Genomic DNA, 15030 nt, shown 5'->3' with positions numbered 1-15030 from the left:
TGCAATCCAAGGCCCAGAGTGGGTGTCTCTGCCATTGCTGATTTCTCATTTCATGCAGCAGAAGAGCCACTAGAGTTGGGAGCAGAAGCAGTGGGGGTGGGGGAGGTGGCTGGTCAGGCCGGATGGTCTCTCTGGCAGCGCCAGGAAGCCCACGAAGAAGACATTTCTCTCATTGCCTCTTGGAGGAAGAAGTAGAGGAAGGTGTCTGTCTCTGAAAGCCAAGCTGGCTGCATCACTTTCCCCTCCCTGATGAGAAGGAAATGAGGTTTCTCTCACTGGCCATGGGCCTCTGAGATGATCTGGGCGGGGGAGTGGCTGGTCCTGATGCCTCCCCTGGGAGCTGGGGGGGGGCAGGAGACAACCAGACCACCCAGCAGAGTTTCTGGGTTCAATGTTCCAGTGTCCCCTTCCACCGCCCCAGACCCCCAGGGGCCTCCATGGCACTTTAACTATACGGACCTTTGTCAGCAAGGTGACGTCTCTGCTTTTTAAGATGCTGTCTAGGTTTGGCATTGCTTTTCTCCCAAGAAGCAGGTGTCTTTTAATTTCGTGGCTGCTGTCACCATCTGCTGTGATCATTCAAACTAACTTTTCCTCCTTTTGTAGTCGTGACCAGCTGTGCCTAATCAGCCCAGAACTCACAGAAAAGGTTCTTAAAGTTACAATCAGCTTTTCTGTTTCTTTGCAGAATAACTCCTAACACCCCCTCTCATTCAAACAGAAACAGAAACAATACTTTAAACATATACAAAACATATTTATACATCATGCACAACAATTCCTAATTTTGTCACTAGTTGTGCATGTTTCTCAAATGTTAGTGCTTTTGTAAATATATCAGCCACATTTTGCATGCTCTCACAGTATTTCAGCATTAACAGGCTTTGTTTAACATTTTCACTTACATTCTGATAATCTCTAAATGTTTTGATTTATTTTTAAACTGTTCAGACCTAGCCAAAGTTATTACAGCTTGATTGTCTTTCCATATTTGAACTGGATAATCATATTGTATATCTAAATCATTGAGGATTTGAATGTAATATTATATTTCATTACACAACTCTGATGAAGCACAGTATTCAGCCTCTGTTTAAGATGTGTCCACGATTCCTTGCTTTTTGGACTTCCAACCTTTCAAGGAATCCCCAAATTGAAACCCCATGCCAGAAATGGATTTTCTATCAGGCAGGTTGGCCCAATCGCTGTCAACATAACACTGCAATTTTGTAGACCCTGAAGATGGTAATCTTAAACAATAATCAAGTGTATGTTTTAAATACCAGAAAATACGTTTTAAACCCTTCCAGGCATTTTCTGTGGGGCAGCTTACGAGTCTGCTCAGTATTCCAACTGCATAACTCAAATCCGGTCTGCTCCACAATGAAATGTATAATAAACTTCCAACTATTGAATGGTACATTTCAGGATTTACAGGTTCTGTGCGTTCTCCTTCGTTCTTGAAAAAACCTATTTCCATTGGGCTTTTTACTCCCTTGCTATTTTGCATATTGTTTCATTCAAGTAATTCCATTATTTTATCTTTTTGACTCAACAAAAAACTTCCATTGTTTGTCCTTTGAATTTCTAGACCGAGATAATTTTTTACTGGTCCCAAATCTCTTACTTTAAATTCTTTTCTTAGTTGTTCTGCAAATTTTTCCATTTGCTTGTCATTTTTTGTAGAATAAAGCAAATCATAAACATTAACAATTCTTGTTTATCACCCTTTCCTTTAGTGTACAAGCAATTATCAGCTAACCTTCTTTTAAAGCCAATATTTTTTAAAGCATTATTGAGACACTTGTTCCAATTTCTAATTGATTGTTTGTGTTGAATGGTCACTTTAAAATGTGAAGGTTCATTATTATTTCACAAGTTGTGTATGTCTTTAAGGGCCAGGGCAAATAACGAGACCCAGTCTTGCAGCTGTGAAACATAGCAGGTGCTGCTAGGTTGTGTTAATTAAGCTGCGTCAGCAATTGGGTATAGTATATAAGGAGCAGCACCTAGCTCCTCTCCCATTACCCTGGGGGATGGGTTGGTGGTTGGGACTGGTTTGTTGTTGATGTATTTAGTGTATAAGGAGTTTTTCTTTTTCTTTTTAAAACCTTGTTTAAGTTATTTTTGAGTCCCTTTTTAATGCATGGTCTCCCCAGCAAGCTCTCTGCAGCGCTACTAAACTGCAAATAGCCAAGGGTTTGAGCCCATAGATTGCTTTGTGTAACCCATTTACAGAATTCTGTTTGCCTGCCTCAAATCCTGGTGCTTGATTCATAAAAATTTATTTGTGCAGATTTGCGTTAAGATAAGCTGTTTCAATATCAAAATGATTTACCTTAAACCCACGTTGTGCTGCAATAGCTAGCAATAAACATACATTTTCGCTCCTTACAGTAGGAGAAAAGGTTTCATCAAAACTTTTACCTTAGCAGCTTAGCTTTTTACTTAACACTACCATCTGCCAAGTGTTTTATTTTATACACCCATCTACAGTCCACTGCCTTTTTTCCTTCTGGCAATGGCTCAATAGTAAACACATTTGTTGTTGTTTAGTCGTTCAGTCGTGTCCGACTCTTCGTGACCCCATGGACCAGAGCACGCCAGGCACTCCTGTCTTCCACTGCCTCCCGCAGTTTGGTCAGGTTCATGTTTGTAGCTTCGAGAACGCTGTCTAACCATCTCATCCTCTGTCATCCCCTTCTCCTTGTGCCCTCCATCTTTCCCAACATCAGGGTCTTTTCCAGTGAGTCTTCTCTTCTCATGAGGTGGCCAAAGTATTGGAGCCTCAGCTTCACGATCTGTCCTTCCAGTGAGCACTCAGGGCTGATTTCCTTAAGAATGGATGCGTTTGATCTTCTTGCAGTCCATGGGACTCTCAAGAGTTTCCTCCAGCACCATAATTCAAAAGCGTCAATTCTTCGGCGATCAGCCTTCTTTATGGTCCAGCTCTCACTTCCATACATCACTACTGGGAAAACCATAGCTTTTACTATACGGACCTTTGTTGGCAAGGTGATGTCTCTACTTTTTAAAATGCTGTCTAGGTTTGTCATTGCTTTCCTCCCAAGAAGCAGGCGTCTCTTAATTTTGTGGCTGCTGTCACCATCTGCAGTGATCATGGAGCCCAAGAAAGTAAAATCTCTCACTGCCTCCATTTCCTCCCCTTCTATTTGCCAGGAGGTGATGGGTCCAGTGGCCATGATCTTCGTTTTTTTGATGTTGAGCTTCAGACCATATTTTGCGCTCTCCTCTTTCACCCTCAATAAAAGGTTTTTTAAATCCTCCTCACTTTCTGCCATCAAGGTTGTGTCATCTGCATATCTGAGGTTGTTGATATTTCTTCCAGCAATCTTAATTCCGGCTAGGGATTCATCCAGCCCAGCCTTTCGCATGATGAATTCTGCATATAAGTTAAATAAGCAGGGAGACAAAATACAGCCTTGTCGTACTCCTTTCCCAATTTTGAACCAATCAGTTGTTCCATATCCAGTTCTAACTGTAGCTTCTTGTCCCACATAGAGATTTCTCAGGAGACAGATGAGGTGATCAGGCACTCCCATTTCTTTAAGGACTTGCCATAGTTTGCTGTGGTCGACACAGTCAAAGGCTTTTGCATAGTCAATGAAGCAGAAGTCGATGTCTTTCTGGAACTCTCTAGCTTTCTCCATAATCCAGCGCATGTTTGCAATTTGGTCTCTGGTTCCTCTACCTCTTCTAAATCCAGCTTGCACTTCTGGGAGTTCTCGGTCCACATACTGCTTGAGTCTTCCTTGAAGAATTTTAAGCATAACCTTGCTAGCGTGTGAAATGAGTGCAATTGTGCGGTAGTTGGAGCACTCTTTAGCACTGCCCTTCTTTGGGATTGGGATGTAGACTGACCTTCTCCAATCCTCTGGCCACTGCTGAGTTTTCCAAACTTGCCGGCATATTGAGTGTAGCACCTTAACAGCATCATCTTTTAAAAATTTTAATAGTTCAGCTGGAATACCATCACTTCCACTGGCCTTGTTATTTGCAATGCTTTCTAAGGCCCATTTGACTTCACTCTCCAGGATGTCTGGCTCAAGGTCAGCAACCCCACTCCCTGGGGTGTACGAGACATCCATATCTTTCTGGTATAATTCCTCTGTGTATTCTTGACACCTCTTCTTGATGTCTTCTGCTTCTGTAAACACATTATGTTCTGCCAAAGATTTCATTTCTGCTCTCATTGCATTTTCCCACATTACTATTTCCTGGTGTGGTAACTTTAAAACCTCCTCATAATCACTAGGTTATTTCTTCACATCAACAGTTTTAACTTCTTGTATAGTAAACCTTTCCGGAGGTACCCCCTTATTGCTTCTTTGTGATCTTCTAACTTGAACACTTTCCCCCTCTGAACTATCTTCCCCTTCTGATTCATCTTGCTCTGGAGAAATTGGTTCAGCTTTAGGAGATTGTGTATTGGGACCCTCATCCCCTGAGTCCTCATCACTATCACTTTCAGAACTTTCTTGAATTTGTGGCTTTTCTTCCTCAGATTTCACAAATTTAGCTGTATCATCAGAAGATAAAACAACTTCTGAATTTCCATGTAAACGAGCCCAACCATCTTGCTCACAAAACTCTGCATGTCTTGGTATCACAACTCTGCCACGCCCTAGTGCAACGATACCCCTTTGACCAAGTTTGATAGCCAACAAACCTAAATCTCTTTGCCTTGGGCTCTCCTTTCCTCCTCTGTCCTTTTGGGATGTGAACCCAAGCCCAGCAACCAAAAGTTTTAACATGGTCCAAAAAGGGTTTTTTCCCCATAAAGCAAAAAATGAGGGGTATTGTTTATGGTAGAATGAAACAATCTGTTCTGTATGTAATTAGCACAGAGAATTGCTTCCCCAAAAAATTTCCTGGATAAGCCAGAATCACATAACATAGAATCTAGCATTGTTTGTAAAGACATTATCTTGCGTTCTGCAATCGAATTTTCTTTGGGTGAAAAAGGACACGATTTATGGCGACTAATACTACGTTTTTTCAACCATATCTGGAGGGCTTCAGACATGAACTCGCCTCCATGGTCACTCTGCAATTGGGTAACTTTGTAGGGAAACTGCCTTTCTGTATAGTTGACCCGATTTTTAATCAGTTGACCAGTTTCACTTTTGTGTTTAACAAGTATACCGGCTATAATCATCCACAAGAACCAGAAAAAACTTTGCTCCTCATTCAGATTCTGCAAATGGCCCACAAAGGTCTGAGTGTACTAAAGCAAATGGATTCTTGCTAATTCTATTACTTTCAGGATAAGATCCCTGCTTACTTTTAGACTCCTTGCAGGTATTGCAGTCCAGAAAAACTGAACACTTTTTCATTTTAATTCCCTTACTTAATTCTGGCATTTCTGCAATGCTGCGGAAATTGGCATGCCCCAAACAACAATGCCACTGGTGCTGGCACTCATCATGCAAGGCTCTATTACAGGCATTAACACATGCCCCAGACTCACTTATTAGCTGGTCTTTCAAAACAAATAAACCATTTTTTAGGGACGCTTTAACCACTTTTCCAGCTTTCTCTATTTTACAGCCTGAACCAGAGAAGGTTACCTTAAACCCCTGCTTAACAAGACTTGCAGCTGAAAGCAAATTATTTTCTAAACTTGGTACACATAATACATTGGTAAATTTGGTGCTTAAACAGTTAAGATTCATATTACCCTTTCCAGCTGACTCATGCACTGATCCATCAGCTAGTACTACATTTACAGATTTACAAGGTTGTTTTTCTAAGGGCTTGTGCAGACTTTACAAAAATGTTTGTCACTGCGCAGTCTAAAATCCAGTCCTGTCCAACGTGATGACTGGTACAGTGGTGCCCCGCAAGACGAATGCCTCGCAAGACGGAAAACCCACTAGACGAAAGGGTTTTCCGTTTTGGAGGTGCTTTGCAAAACGAATTTCCTATGGGCTTGCTTCGCAAGATGAAAATGTCTTGCGAGTTGCTGCGATTTTTTTCCGCTCCCCACCCCCTTTTTCTAAGGCACTAAGCTGCTAATAGCCTTTTAGCAGCTAATCCGCTAATCCCTTAAGCCTTTAATAGCCGCTAAACCGCTGATAGCGCTAATCCGCTAATGCGGTTGCTTCGCAAGACGAAAAAACCGCTAGACGAAGAGACTCACGGAACGGATTCTTTTCGTCTTGCGAGGCACCACTGTACATCGAACTGCTGCAGAAACATACTGGACTTGACTCTTCCTGTCTCCTCGCTTCCCAGCAAACGCAGGCCGCCCTTTTCTTGTGTTTTCTCCGGCAGACATAGCGCACTGTCATACTAAATGCTTGGTTGACCATTTTTGCCTAGGGAATTCCAGGAGGTGGGGGAATCATTTGTCCTACTCCAATACTCTGCGTGCATAGGTTTAATGTTATTTGCAGACAGTAACACCCATTAATTTCATGTAATCTAGGTGTTTATTCAGGTGAGGATGAATATAACACTATAGAAAAACCCTTCATGACTGTGTCTGCAATGTTTCCAATATGACTGCACTTACCCATTAAAGTGTGTCATTAAATGCTGAGAAATCGTACCATACTCAGCTTACGGATCTCATCCCCAAGAAACCCTACACAGAGTAGCTGCCTTTCCCCCAATTTCTTAGCTGGCAATAACGGATATTGAGAAGGAAGAAGAGAGAGAGGCAGGCATCCTTTCAGCGATGGTTCCCCACTCCAGTTTGCCTCTGTCGGCCCCCAATGCCCCTTTCCTGTGGCCCCTGAATGGCTCTCTCCTCCTCCGTCTTGGGAGACAATGGAGGACGGCTCAAGCGGTGGGGAGATTGCAAGGGCTGCTGGGGCAGCTGGCTGCTGTGACGGACAGCAGAGCCAGAGCAGAGTCTGGGGGTGCAGTGCCTCACCATTCCACCAGAGGGCCAGAGCCTCTTTCTGATTGGCTACTCAGAGGGGGGTGGCGCCAGCACTTTTGGAGGGAAAATAAAGAGAGCCGTTTCTCAGGGGGGTTTGAGATGGGAGAGAGGGAAGGTTGAGAGAAGATGGGGATGAGGAGAGGGGGGAGGGAGGGAGAAGTGGCTCTGATCTGAGTGGATCATCCGCTCTGAGGAGAATATCTATGGAGCCAGAGGAAGGAGCCTCACAGCTGAGATGGGGAGACCATGTTGAGGGTCTGAAGGGAGTATTCAGATGGGAGAGAAGCTGGAGGGAGAAGCTGTGGGAAGACTCTCTTCTGGGGTCTCCTTCCAGTCAGGAGGAGAGAGATCTTCTAGGAAAAGGAGATTCCAAAGTCTGTGACAAGGGCTGAGAGGATCCCCTGGGTCTGGTGTACAAAGGAAAATACCTCAGGATTGGGATTGCTAAGAGAGAGGGGAACCAAGGAAAAGTGGCCCCTCGCTGTGAAGGAAGCTGGGCTGTGTCAAAAGTACTTCATGGAATAAGTTAACTTCTACCTGAAAGAACACATCTCCTGTCTTCACTTTGTTTCACCATTCTCTTTTTAGTAAATAAAGCTTTCCTTATCTGATTATCTCCTGCCAGAGACTCCCTGGATTGCAGTTTCCCTCACGCAAAGTAGCCTGTGGGAAATCGTAGACATTTGTTCAATCTTCATCATCATCATTTTATTTTTGTAACCTTTCCATCGTTAAAACAATGCTCAAGGCAGCTTACAACATGATAGGCGAAGAGCCTTCTCGGTCGTGGCGCCTCTTCTGTGGAATGCCCTCCCATCGGATGTCAAAGAAATGAACAACTATCTGACGTTTAGAAGACTCCTGAAGGCAGCCCTGTTTAGGGAAGTTTTTAATGAAAGCACAAGCGGAACAGTCCTGCAGCACAGCTTCACTCCCTTAGTTCATTTAAAACGCCGAGTCAAAGCCTGAATCAGAGTCAGGTCGGAGAAAGTTCAGAAGATTAATTGAATTGCTTAGAGTTACGAGTCCTTGAAATAGGGTGGGCGGCAGCTGTTAAGCTGTTCGACTTTGTTAGTTCTAATTTACAGCGCCGACATCACAAGTTCTCTGATATAAAACCCCAGGTTGCCAAACATGGATGAGAAGAGGGTTAAAAGATTAAAAAGTTTAAAAAGTTAAAAGGAGTAGGAGCCCCCAACACCTAACAGGAGCGTCTTACCTCGACGCCATCTTGCATATCTCCACCCAGAAACCCAGCCAGACGGGCGGGGCATAAATAATAAATTATTGTTGTTATTGTTATGACAAGATTTACATCATTACCAACATTACCAATGTAATAAACAAGAAGTAAAACACATCCAAAGGTACACAACCAAATGGAAAAGAATTTCCACATAAATCATAAGATCTAAAATTCAGAATACAACATTAATATCAATAACAGTTAACAACTGACACAGACAAAAACCCAAAACCATTTGAAGAAGGAGGCTTATCTGCCCAGCAGTAGCAGCAGTATTTTTATTATTATTATTTATACATACCCCGCGCATCTGGCTGGGTTTCCCAAGCCACTCTGGGCAGCTTCCAACAAAATATTAAAATACAATAGTCCATCAAATATTAAAAGCTTCCCTAAGCATAACAACCATCCATTTTTAGGCCGTTGAGTTAGAAATTCAGCATTTCTGGAAGGGGAAATGGAATACTATTGAGTGTTTGCATAGCAACATGCTTAAGAAAGTTTTGGTTATTTATGCTGAGAATGGGATTTATTTATTATGAGCTTCGCTTGGTTCCTCCTTGGCAGCCAGTGCCATTGTTTCAGCAGGGCTAGAACTCAGGACCCGCTGCCTTGAGGGACATCTAAGAGCAGTTGGGCAGGGAAAGGTCTCCCTTGGGAGGCGGTGGACTCTCCTTCCTTGGAGGTTTCTCAGCAGAGATTGGACGGCCATCTGCCATGGATGCTTCAGCTGAGATCCCTGGGGGTTGGACTAGATGACCCTGGGATCCCCTCCTCTCTCTCCACTCCTGAATTCTAGGAGGAGCTTCCTTGCCTCCTGCAAAGCCCTTTTCCCTGCAGGCTCTTCCTCTGGTTTCTGGCCAACAGACAGAGATGCTCAGAGCCCAGCCAAGAGCCAACCCCCCCCCCCCCAATAAAGCACCCCTTGCCAGAGGCGGAGCCAGGTGGAAGCTGCCCCTTAGAGCCATTAAAAATAACAGAAATTAGTAGAAATCAGAGTTCTGCCCTGGCTAAGTGAGTGTGCAATGGGGGGGGGGGGCTGAGCTGGGGTACTCGGCCCTGCAAGGGTTAAAGGGAACCGAGCTGCCTTCCTAGAGAGGCCAGGATGAGGTTTCCGGCTTCCCAGGCAGCAAGGCTCTTCTTCTTCCCTAGTCTTCCCGCCTCTTCGTCCCGCCAGGCCTCCTGTCTTTCCCAGGGAGGCTTCTCTGCTCACGAGGTGGCAGCTCAGAGCCCAATTCTGGGATTGGGGAAGGATGGAGAGAGCGAGAGAGGGCTGAGCTGGGGGGGACTCGGCACTGCAAGGGTTAAAGGGAACTGAGCTGCCTTCCTAGAGAGGCCAGGAAGCGGGGGGGGGGGCAGGTCCTCCAGAGCCAAGGCCCCTCCCTCCCCAGTCCTTTCCTGCCTCGCTGGCTCTCCCGGGATCTGGTGAGTCTCCTCTCTCTCTGGGATCTGGTGAGTCTCCTCTCTCTCTGGGATCTGGTGAGTCTCCTCTCTCTGGGATCTGGTGAGTCTCCTCTCTCTCTGGGATCTGGTGAGTCTCCTCTCTCTCTGGAATCTGGTGGGGGTCCCAGGGCTGCAGCAGGGGAGGGGGCCTGGGGGGCCTGATCTGCTCCTGCGGGGGGGGGGACCCCAAGTCAGGGAGGAGAGGGTCCTGCCAGGGAGGGGCCGGGTCTGCCACGCTCTCCTTCCTGCAGAGCAGAGGATCCCAAACTCAGTTGGCCTTTCAGAAAAACAATGACTCTCCCACGAAATCTCCCTAGGATTTAACTCTGTGTGACATCGCTCAGCCTCACTGCACAACAGAGGAAAGATCTGCAAATGGTTTTCCAAAGCTGGACGAGGAGGTGGACTAGACCCCCCCCCCAAAGAAAACCCCACAGGGAGGGAGGAAGGAAAGGTGGGAGAGAAAGGAGAGGAGTAAAGAGAGGGATCCCAGCCCATAGTCTGGCTGCTGCATTGGGGACCAGTTTCCCAGTGTCTCCCAGGGCAGCTCCCCAGGGAGGCCAGTGCAGCAATCCCCTCGCACCCAGAGCAGGGCATCCCAGGACCACATCCTCTCTGGCCCAAAGGGGTTGTTGCTGGCAAAGCATCCGGAAATGGGCGCTGCTACTCCCTGAGCCTCCAGGGACCTCGGCATCAATGGCTGTGCGTGTGTTCAGCCATCTAAGAGAAGAATAATAATAAATTAGCTGCCTGAATTTCAAAGGAGATGTATTTGGCCCCGCCCACTTGGCCCTCAGGGGGTTGACTAGATACATTCCTGGCCCTCAGAGCAAAGAAAAAGGGACCCCACCCCAGGAGTCTGTCTGGAGAGCAGCAGAGAGTCCAAGTGCAAGAAAAGGAGACAAAAGCAGGGGGGAAATGTGCCCCGAAGTGGGGGTGGGGGGAGAGCAACTCCTGAGGACCCCCAGGTGAGGACCCCCACTAGAGCCAGGCACCCATTTTCCACAAGATACAAATGACTCCCTTGTCAGTCTGTTCTGACTTCATGCATTTACTTTAGGGAAGCATTTAATGTTTGATGAATTAGCTGTGACGCGGCAGCTAAAAAAGCCAATGCAATTCTGGGCTGCATCAATAGGAGTATAGCATCTAGATCAAGGGAAGTAATAGTGCCACTGTATTCTGCTCTGGTCAGACCTCACCTGGAGTACTGTGTCCAGTTCTGGGCACCACAGTTCAAGAAGGACACTGACAAACTGGAACGTGTCCAGAGGAGGGCAACCAAAATGGTCAAAGGCCTGGAAACGATGCCTTATGAGGAACGGCTAAGGGAGCTGGGCATCTTTAGCCTGGAGAAGAGGAGGTTAAGGGGTGATATGATAGCCATGTTCAAATATATAAAAGGATGTCACATAGAGGAGGGAGAAAGGTTGTTTTCTGCTGCTCCAGAGAAGCGGACACGGAGCAATGGATACAAACTACAAGAAAGAAGATTCCACCTAAACATTAGGAAGAACTTCCTGACAGTAAGAGCTGTTCGACAGTGGAATTTGCTGCCAAGGAGTGTGGTGGAGTCTCCTTCTTTGGAGGTCTTTAAGCAGAGGCTTGACAACCATATGTCAGGAGTGCTCTGATGGTGTTTCCTGCTTGGCAGGGGGTTGGACTCGATGACCCTTGTGGTCTCTTCCAACTCTATGATTCTATGATTCAGCCATTCACCACTAAGAAAATGTATCTACTGTATTTTAATATTTTCTTGGAAGCCGCCAAGAGTGGCTGGGGAAGCCCAGCCAGATGGGTGGGGTATAAATAAATTATTATTATTATTATTATTATTATTATTATTATTATTATTTACTGGAAGGCAGGAGCAACGAGGCTGATTCACATCACATAAATCCCTTCCGTTGCCTCCACATTTTGCATTGCAATCTTCCTTCTAGGAGGGCTAGAGTATGGTTATCCGGGGACACTCCCCCCCCCCCCCAAGCTGAGTAGCAACAGGGAGTCAGTAGTGGGGATGGTGAGGCAAAAGACCCTGGCTCCCTCTCCTTCTGCCAGAAGCCCCCCTCCCTGCTCGTCTCTCAGAGCCAGGAGACGTCTGACAATGGAGGAGCAAAGGCAGGCTGCACACTGGCACACTGTTGGATTGCTTGCAAGAATGGTCAGGGTTGGCCCTGTCCATAAGAAATCCACTTGCAGCAGATGAATGTCCGTAATTAAAACACAGAATAAAAGAATTCCATTAAAGCGTTGAAATAAGCATCCAGAATTAAAATGTGCAGCAAAGCCATCCTATTGAAACAGCGCAGCAATTAAGAGGAGGACATTTCCCTTTTTCTTTTAGGGTCCAGTGTGCTTTGAAGACGTCTCTGTCTGTTTCACGGACGAGGAGTGGGCGTTGCTGGATCCTGACCAGAGAGCTCTGCATAAGGACGTCATGGAGGAGAATCGGGGGATCGTGGCCTCTCTTGGTAAGGCTCCCTGAGGGATCGTCCTATCTGCCAGGAAATTCAAAAAATACCTCTACGTGACAAACCTCATACATTTCCACAGAGCTCAGCAGCGCCCCCTCCAACACCTGGGAACCTAACACCCCCACAAAAAACCTTGAACAGTAAATTACTGTTTTTTCTTATATATATAATTTTCAAAATTATTCTCCATTGAATATTGTACATTTGTGTCATCATTATTCGCTATACCACCCTGGCTCTTTAGAGCCTCAACTTCCTTCCCCGCTGCCTCATGGCTTTCAAAATTAACATTTATATCATTGCAATTTGTACACTTTCTAATTCCTATTACACTCATTACAGAATGGCTCAAAATTTAAATATAGAAAGGTAGAAAATTTCTCATTTCAAGTCTTCAGACAACCCTGCAAGTGATGTTAATTGCTTACAATAATCTTTCAGATATCGTATAAATTTACTCCAACCCTTTTGGAATCCTTAATCGTGCTGGTTTTGAATTTTTCCTGTCAGTGTCACCAGATTTGCAGAGTCCATCATTTTCATATGCCAATCTTCTAACAGAAATTCTCACCATGTCAATTAATACTTAGTTTGGGAACCTTTAGCTTTAATTCTGGCCTTACAACGCCTTCCCATGGAGTGAAGCAAGTTTCTTAGTTCTGCAGCTGTAATAAAGTGAAACCAAGATTAAATTATTGCCTCTGTTAATTGGACTTTATTGCTGGGTTGCTTTTGACTAACAAGTTTCTTTAGTTGGCTCCATAGATTTCTGATTGGGTTAAGGTGTGGACTATTCCCAGGCCATTCCAGCAGTGAAATATCATTATCTTGAAAGCACCTTTTGCACACAGCAGCAACATGACATAGAGCTGAATCCTGCTGAAATAGAAAACAAACAAATAAATAGAAAGGTTCAGTATCTGGGAAAAGATCACAAGCAGAACGCTTCAGTTTGGGCACAAGTATTTCATTTATTTATTTTGGGGCATTTTCATTCCTTTGATGACACAAATTCTTCCCACACCTTTTGCTCGCATATTTCATGCCATCAGTACCAAGCAAGGAGATTGGGGTCTCATCGCTCCAAATAACACTGTCCCATTGTTCCGCTGTCCAGTTACCATGAGTTTTAGCCCAGTTTAATCTTTTCCACCTTTGCTTGAGAGATAATGGCTTTTTCCTTAGAATTCTAGCATTTAGACCAGTCCTTGCACTCAACTTCACCTTCCATTGCCCCATGTCATCTTGTAAACACCCAGATGATTTTCTTCTTTCCTCTGGGCACAGTCTCTTCATTCTTCGATCATCACTTGCTGTTGTGCACCTTTTCCTGCCTTTACCAGTCTGATTTTGTAGTGACTGAGTCTCCTTAAAAGGTAAAGGTACCCCTGCCCGTACGGGCCAGTCTTGACAGACTCTAGGGTTGTGCGCCCATCTCACTCTATAGGCCGTGGGCCAGCGCTGTCTGAAGACACTTCCGGGTCACGCGGCCAGCGTGACATCGCTGCTCTGGCGAGCCAGAGCCGCACACGGAAACGCCGTTTACCTTCCCGCTAGTAAGCGGTCCCTATTTATCTACTTGCACCCGGGAGTGCTTTCGAACTGCTAGGCTGGCAGGCGCTGGGACCGAACAGCGGGAGCGCACCCCACCGCGGGGATTCGAACCGCCGACCTTTCGATCGGCAAGCCCTAGGCGCTGAGGCTTTTACCCACAGCGCCACCCGCGTCCCAAGAGTCTCCTTATACCTCTTCAAATATATAGAAAGGCCAGCTTTGGTTGTTTCCCCCAATCTTCTTTCTAATTTCTTCATAATTGTAGCCTTGCTCACTTAATTTCGTTGTCCCCGAAGGGGGCAATGACAATAAAGATATTATTATTATTATTAGTAGTAGTAGTAGTAGTAGTACTATTTTACATGGCTTTCTGGGTGACCAGTCAAGTCTTTGTGCCATTTTTAAAATTTTATTATGTCTGCAAACTCACTAAATGAAATAAGACAAAAGAACCAACCAACGTGATCAAAGAACACACTGAAAAAATCACTGAAATCACATAACACACTGACAAAAGTCAACCTAAGCAAGTTGTGCTTGCTTTTTCTGGTTATTTGACCATAACTTTTAATAAAATACTGTGGCAGCAGCAAGACGCAAACACGTACAGTCAATTAAAAGTTGGTTTTATTCCAGAAAAAACATGCCTCTCTGCCCCCATGACTTATGGCTACCCTGATGATGACTCAACTAAATCCTCAGCTTTGTTCCTCTTCCTCCGGAAACAACGCGTGAAAACGAATCTCTTCCGTCGCTTCTGTGATGTCAATTTCCCCTTTTCTTGTACCGCTCCTCTCCCGCATTCCTTCAGGTTGAGAGGCTTGGAAACTGGCTCAGACAAACTGTTATCTGATAACTCCTGTATTTATCTGGGCTGTGAACTACTCCCCCCTGTACTTTCCTCTGTTCTTCCCATAACAATCCTCCCTTTGTGGTGTAGTGGTTCAGAGCAGTAGACTCGTAATCTGGGCACCCGGGTTTGCGTCTCCGCTCCTCCACATGCAGCTGCTGGGTGACCTTGGGCCAGTCACACTTCTTTGAAGTCTCTCAGCCCCAACCACCTCACAGAGTGCTTGTTGTGGGGGAGGAAGGGAACGGAGAATATTAGCCGCTTTGAGACTCCTTCGGGTAGTGATAAAGTGGGATATCAAATCCAAACTCTTCTTCTTCTTTTCCCTCTGGGCTCCCGTCCAAGTCTGGCAGCTGCTGCTGTTCGCTTGCTGGCTCCAGCCTTACATCACCCCCCCCCTAGGGGCGCCCTCCTGTTCCTCCTGCCTCTCCTCTTCCTCTCTTGGGGCGCTCTGGGCCACTTCCCACCATTCCTCCTCATTGTCCTCCCTCCTGGTTGCTGCTCGTCTGCTTCCTCCCACTCGGGCTCATTCTCCCCTTCTTCTTCCCAT

The 15030-nt window shown here is 45.6% G+C and overlaps 2 protein-coding genes across 2 annotated transcripts in view; both read left to right on the top strand.

Moving 5' to 3' along the window:
- Positions 1–15030, top strand: part of LOC310675644 (uncharacterized protein) — a 66542-nt gene that overhangs the window by 15273 nt on the left and 36239 nt on the right. The window lies entirely within an intron of this gene.
- The window catches only part of LOC310676856 (uncharacterized protein), a gene marked incomplete at its 5' end in the record, with an annotated part of 37141 nt that overhangs the window by 17841 nt on the left and 4270 nt on the right, over positions 1–15030 (top strand). Inside the window, one exon of the mRNA XM_083439033.1 lies at positions 11947–12073. Within this exon, the coding sequence (XP_083295159.1) occupies positions 11947–12073 (127 nt within the window). The remainder of the gene's footprint in view (positions 1–11946; positions 12074–15030) is intronic.

The sequence above is a fragment of the Podarcis tiliguerta genome (genome assembly GCF_965153285.1).
Source record: "Podarcis tiliguerta genome assembly, chromosome: 4".
NCBI classification, from domain to species: domain Eukaryota; kingdom Metazoa; phylum Chordata; class Lepidosauria; order Squamata; family Lacertidae; genus Podarcis; species Podarcis tiliguerta.
The sequence above is the reverse complement of the archived record's forward strand: the minus strand, read 5'-3'. Positions and strand labels throughout refer to the sequence as shown.